Source organism: Amaranthus tricolor, chromosome 15 (assembly GCF_026212465.1).
Source record: "Amaranthus tricolor cultivar Red isolate AtriRed21 chromosome 15, ASM2621246v1, whole genome shotgun sequence".
In the NCBI taxonomy this organism is placed as follows: Eukaryota; Viridiplantae; Streptophyta; class Magnoliopsida; order Caryophyllales; family Amaranthaceae; genus Amaranthus; species Amaranthus tricolor.
In genome coordinates, this window is record NC_080061.1 from 16,350,251 (window position 1) to 16,356,669 (window position 6,419).

General features: G+C 33.4%; 1 protein-coding gene across 1 annotated transcript in view; it reads right to left on the reverse strand.

The window, feature by feature from the left end:
- The window catches only part of LOC130801094 (photosystem II D2 protein-like), a 16,220-nt gene extending 10,771 nt beyond the window's left edge, over window positions 1–5,449 (reverse strand). The window contains exon 1 of the mRNA XM_057664855.1: window positions 5,207–5,449. Within this exon, the coding sequence (XP_057520838.1) occupies window positions 5,207–5,449 (243 nt within the window). The remainder of the gene's footprint in view (window positions 1–5,206) is intronic.
- Between the last annotated feature and the right edge of the window lie 970 nt (window positions 5,450–6,419).

Consider the following 6,419-nt stretch of genomic DNA (forward strand, 5'->3'; position numbering starts at 1 on the left):
CTCCTCATTGTAGTGTCGAGTCTCGCGTTTTAGAATGCTTTTTACACACTTTACGCATGATTTTACCTTGTTCTTGTCTCCATGGTGTTTTGAGGTGATTTCAAGTATTTTCGGAGATTTCAAGGTATTTTACGTTGCATACGAGACTTAGATGCTTTGATCAAAGATTAGACATGCGTATCGATGCTTTCCTAAGCATTCCAAGTCTTCCCCAAGGTCCCCGCAAAGTCCAGAAGGCATCCAAAGCTTCAAAAGACGAAAATGGGCCAAGGAGAACAAGGATTCGACCAAATCCAAACACCATTCCCCTTATTTTACCCCTTTTGTTTCTTAGCCTATAAATTCCCCTTATTTCTGTAAAAGTGGGGATGCCTTGTTTGAGTGCCTTTGTGCCTCATTTTAGAACATCAACCCCTTTAATGATTTCTCTAGTTTTTGCCCTAATATGAATTTGTAGTTCTTATTCATGCTTTCATCTACTTTCATGTCACTTCATTTATGTAAGTTTATTTCTTTAATGCTTTAATGTCTTTATTGCTTTCTATTGCTTTCTTCTATTGATTTCCTTTAATGCTTTCGTTTAATGCTTTCTTAGTTTAGATTTAATGCTTTCATGTTCTTTAATTCCTTCAATGCTTTCCTTGTTTATTGCTTTTACCTCTAGTATGTTAGAGTAGTGTCTTTAGGGGTTTTAGGTTAGGAAAACCCTAGGTTTGGTCTTGTCTTCAATGTTTAGGATTAAGGTTGAGATTGATGATGGTTGTTGGTAGATATTCGAGTCGAATCTTGTCCTGCCACTCCTAGAGAGACATAGGGCGATTATAGGTCGTTCGTGTCGGTTATAGAGTCACCAACTTCCTCTTGATATCTAGAGTGTCTTGATTGATTATCATTCGAACTCCCTTGACCTAGCTTATCTTTATTTCTAATAGACCATCCTAGGGTGGACGTAGTCTACTCCCCGCTTGTCTTTCATTGTTCAGTTTCGCTTTTTATTCATACTATTAGTTAACTTCACCCACCAACCAACCTTCCATATAACCTTCCCACAACAAGTCTTTAGTTTAGCATCCCTTGTCCTTGTGGTTCGATCCCCAACTTACCATTACACTCGTTGTAGTAGTATTAGGGTGATAATAAATATTGTTTGTATAACTTGGTTCTTAGTATTAACAACGTGCTAGAAATCGGTTATGAAAGTCCCTTAACTAGATCTTTACTTACCAATTCATGCATGGTGTGCGTATTTATGTGACCAAGACATCTATGCCATAGTTTTGGATCATCTGTCATAGCTTTCAAGCACTTGAAATTTTGAGCTTCAATTTCGTTAGTATTCAAAGCATAAACATTATCACGGGCGGTAATAAATGTATCTTCGGTGTTATAATTTTTGACAACACATTTTTCTTTATCAAATATTACTTGATTACCTTTATCATATAGTTGAGACACACTTAGCAAATTAAATTTTAGACCTTCAACTAAATAGACATTATCAATAGTTTTAGAGGGATTGTTACTAACTTTGCCAACACCTAAACTTTTGCATATACCGTTGTCTCCTAGGGTGATCGAGCCATTGCATCTTTCTTTTATTTCAAAAAATAAAGAAACTTTACCACTCATATTGTAACACCCCTGAATTTCCAACCCCTTCAACGAAACCAGAATCGTGAAGGAAGGGAGGAAATTCGGGTGTTACATAAAAAGAAAAGGGAAAATACTTAACATAAACACTAATGATTAATTAAAAAGTGAGTGAGAGGAAATTTCGACAGCATCTTGGTTAAAACTGAGGATGTGTTAAGAATATATATATATATATATATATATATATATATATATATATATATATATATATATATATATATATATATATATATATATATATATATATATATATATATATATATATATATATATATATATATATATATATATATATATATATATATATATATATATATATATATATATATATATATATATATATATATATATATATATAAATGATTAACATGATTAAACTAATGTAAGGCCTATAACGTCTTTCAAAAGAATACGTCACGACAGAATGAATCATCGTCGGCTTCATAAATCATCAACTCTAACGAGGATCATGGTTCCAGTGTTAACGCACCGATCTGACGGATACTGAAGGAGTATTCTCCCTACTGTACATCCAAAAACTACGCAGCGGATCTATGGATCATACGAGGAGTCACATGGCTCCATACAAAAGAAATTTTACAACCCCAAAAGAAAACTTTACAAGTATTATAGAAGCTACAAGCATTTAGACAATTTATACTCAATTGTTACGATCGTACTCCGCTCTTTTCCCCAATGCAAAGCAAAAGTAGCTCCTATACCTGTCATGTCAAGCTATGATCCTCTTGCTGCTCAACATAATGACCATAGTCAAATGTGTCATAGCAGGAACATCATAGAGAGTCATGAGCAACAACAACAAACACGTACACGTCAGTAATCAATAAACTTATAACAATTAGAGTCATGGAACAAAACTATAGACAACAGTATAGTATGGCAATAGCCAGTCTACTCATCTATCTAAACACCTCTATTTACTCATACTTTCTCTTTCAAAATATTAATCCTTCGAAATATTTTCAAGGGTAGTGAATCCTTTCTCTATTCATGGCAAAGTATGAGCTCATGCCCCCTCCAACTGACCCTCTCGGGTCCTACCTTCGGGAAAAACTAACACACTGGGGTACTAAACCAGTGAAAAGGCCACCATATTGGGGTTTGCAAGGCTCGCATGGTATCGCCTCGGTCAAGGGGCGGTATCAGCCATCCGGCGCCCAGTGACCCAAGCATGCTCATACCCCCCTTACGGTGGTCCCGTCGAACCTCACCTAGGGGACTATTAAATCAACCGGACATAATCCAGTTGAGTAACGCCAACTAATCATACATCAAGGCTCAATAAGTAGGAACTCACTTCGATACCACACACAACCATGGTGCGTTCTCTACTATATAGAAGTAGGTTCTCATATTCTCCTAATGTTTTCATTCTACTTGCCTATTTAACTATTATGACTATACACTAGCATACTTTACTTTCTGGCGCTCTATAATTCTAGTGCAATGGATATAATCTTGACATATGAATAATACTTTGAAACAACGAATATAATAATCAATTACTGCGTGTACATACCTGCGAGCATCACTGCACGACCACAAGTTACAAAAATCACCCAACTAAGGGTCTACTTTCCTCTTATAAACTGGGAACCTATACATTTTAGGAATAGAACTTATAAGCTCTCTTAACTACTTTGTCATACCAGCTAGAAACAAAAAGGTAACCACTATCATCCATTCACAACAAGTTTTCAATTACTTCTAGCACGTACGCATCTCATTCAACACCAAACATAATCGTTAGTTCAACAATAACACAAGTTTTTCCATTGGCAAAGAATAAAAGGATTATTTCGACTGTTTCATTATACCAACTAACTTTGAGTTATAACGGTTCACATCGTCTTAATATAAAGCGACGATTCACACTTAATGTTGATGTAGTGCTAATATGACGACAAGGACGAATCTTAAGGTTATCACATCGCAATATCATTTATTATATTCTCCAAAGCTAGGAAGAACTAAAATCAAGACATTATACGAGTAACATTAATAATTCTCAACAGTTGACACTATGTTCATGGCTTTTCACAATTATGTATTTATGATTTCAATAACAATCTAATGAGGTATTAGTAACTCTCACAACTAAACCACTAACAATTAGAAACTACTACTCCCAATTAACAACCAAAACCGTTTCCATAGTTAACTATAATCAAAATCATTACTAATTACCACAACAATAATCAACCAAGTCTTAAAACAGTTTATAAGGTTATTTAATTAATCACCACACCACCAAAGTAGCATACAACACACACCTTACTAGTAATCTCATTTCTAAATCAAACTCCAATTATTTCATGTTCAAAGATAACACTATTTCGATTACCTATGATAAGATTAAACCAAACTAATACACAATCAACACACATCCTATAATTTCTAATCACACTTCAAACCTTAAATCATGAATAGGTTCAATTCATCAATCAAACTCTTACCCACAAAAGAATTCAATGAAAAATAACATAAAAATCAACATCACACTCATAAACTTTATAAAAATTTTAATTGAAAACAACAAGAGTCAAGTAGAAGAAGAGGAGATGGCTTACAAACATTAAAACTAGCAAGAATGGTGAAGAGGAGGATGAAAGTCGTGGTGGTGGTGCACGAGAGCCAAGACTGGCTGGAGAGAGCCTTAAATTGAACAGCAGCTGGTGGTGGTCATAGTGGCGCGACTGCCGGTTGCGAGGAGAACGAGGGCACAGCTGGATGGGGAAGTAAGAAGCAGTGCATAGGAGAAGGGAGAAAGAAGGAAAAGGAGGAGAAGGAGAGTGACGGCTCTTTCTTGAGCATTTAGGGTTTTCACGGGTTTTATACTCGTTATTGCTATTATTATTATTATTATTATTATTATTATTATTATTATTATTATTATTATTATTATTATTATTATTATTATTATTATTATTATTATTATTATTATTTATAATTAAGTTTATTTATTTATTTATTTATTTTATCTCGATTCATTTTCTTGCGAGACCCAACTAAGAGACTCACCTTCGCGGCCTCACACATTTTAATAAAATAATCATTTTGATTCGAACCTCTTTATTTAAGAAATCGTAACTATATTTTTGATATATATATATATATATATATATATATATATATATATATATATATATATATATATATATATATATATATATATATATATATATATATATATATATATATATATATATATATATATATATATATATATATATATATATATATAAGTTAACATTTAAATTCTTGTGTGCAAGAAATTTATTAAAACTAATTTCAGAAATAATTAAATATAATTGTAAAATCTTTAAAAACTATTAAAATATTAAATAATTACGTCAATAAAATCTCGGGGTGTTACACATATGTCTTGAGCATTCACTATCTAAGATCCACTTTTGCTTTTCCTACAAAACAAAATAAATAACCTTTCTAAACTTTACTTAGCTAACCAAGTGACAAATTTGGAACCATATTCGGGGTAAACCATGTTAGGTGGTCTTGTCCCTTTAGAAACCCATATTTTCTTTATCTGCTCACTTAATTCAAAAGGAAAGGAATTCTTACTAATATAATTGTCCTTATGTCTGTATGGACATGCAAACTTAAGATGTCCTTCTTTGCAACAAAAGGAGCAAGTAGGTATGCGTCTATGTTTGTATGCACTCTTAACAAATGTAGTTTTACTCTTATAGTCATGTGTGACATTATTATTACCTATACCACGTTTATCATTAGATCCTTTTTGACATGTAAGCATTTTTATAAATTTAGATTCGGAATCATTTAACTTGGTTAGGGCTTGCAAATTTTTCTCAAACTCATGTCTTAGAGTCTTGAGCTTGGATACAATATCATTATTTTCATTCTTAAGATCAATGAGCTTTTTCGTTTGGCTGAGATTCTGTTCTTTATAAGATCTTCACAACCTTCGGCTTAGTAACGAATTCTATTTTCTAGAATATTTTTCTCATCTTTTAAGATTTTTTCAATTTGAAACATCTCAAAGAGAGCTTTTACTAATTCGTCCTTAGAACCAGAGTTAAGAAAGTCAAGTACCTCCTTATGATTTTGATCTAGATCATCATCTTTGTCATCATTAGCCATAAGACATAAGTGAGCTTGACCATCTTCACTTTCAGATTCGGTTGATCCTTTGGAATCACTTCATGCAGCAACCATAGCTTTTTTTCTTCCATTTTTTCTTGTAAGATTCCCTTTTTTTCTTAGGGCATTCCTTTACAAGGTGTTCTGTAGATCCACGCTCAAAACAAGCAAGTTTTTCAGTTCTACAATTAGAGTTAGAGTTTGAAGACTTACCTTTGTTTCTAGATTTAAATTTTTTAAATCTTTTGCGCATCTTCATGATTCCTTGTAACGGCCCGGTTTAAGTGACCCGGAAAAATCATGTGAAAACATGAATCCGGCTCACAAACGGACGCAAGGAAACTCATCCTTACTCGGATCGTCAACGTTCCAACGGTAAAGGAATATGGTCAACAAAGAATACAGCGCCAAACAAAACAAAACCAAACAAAACAGCGGAAGTCTTTACATACAACTCGAGAGCCCATCGGCCTCTAGACTAGCTAAAAGTTGTACGAGATAAAAAGAAAACATCATAAACTTTGGTTACATAAACTGAGGTATTTAGACTCATTACAAAGTAAGTCTAGACTTGATAGTTACTGGTTCTAAGCTGAATCCTCACTCCAGCCCCCTCCTGCAGT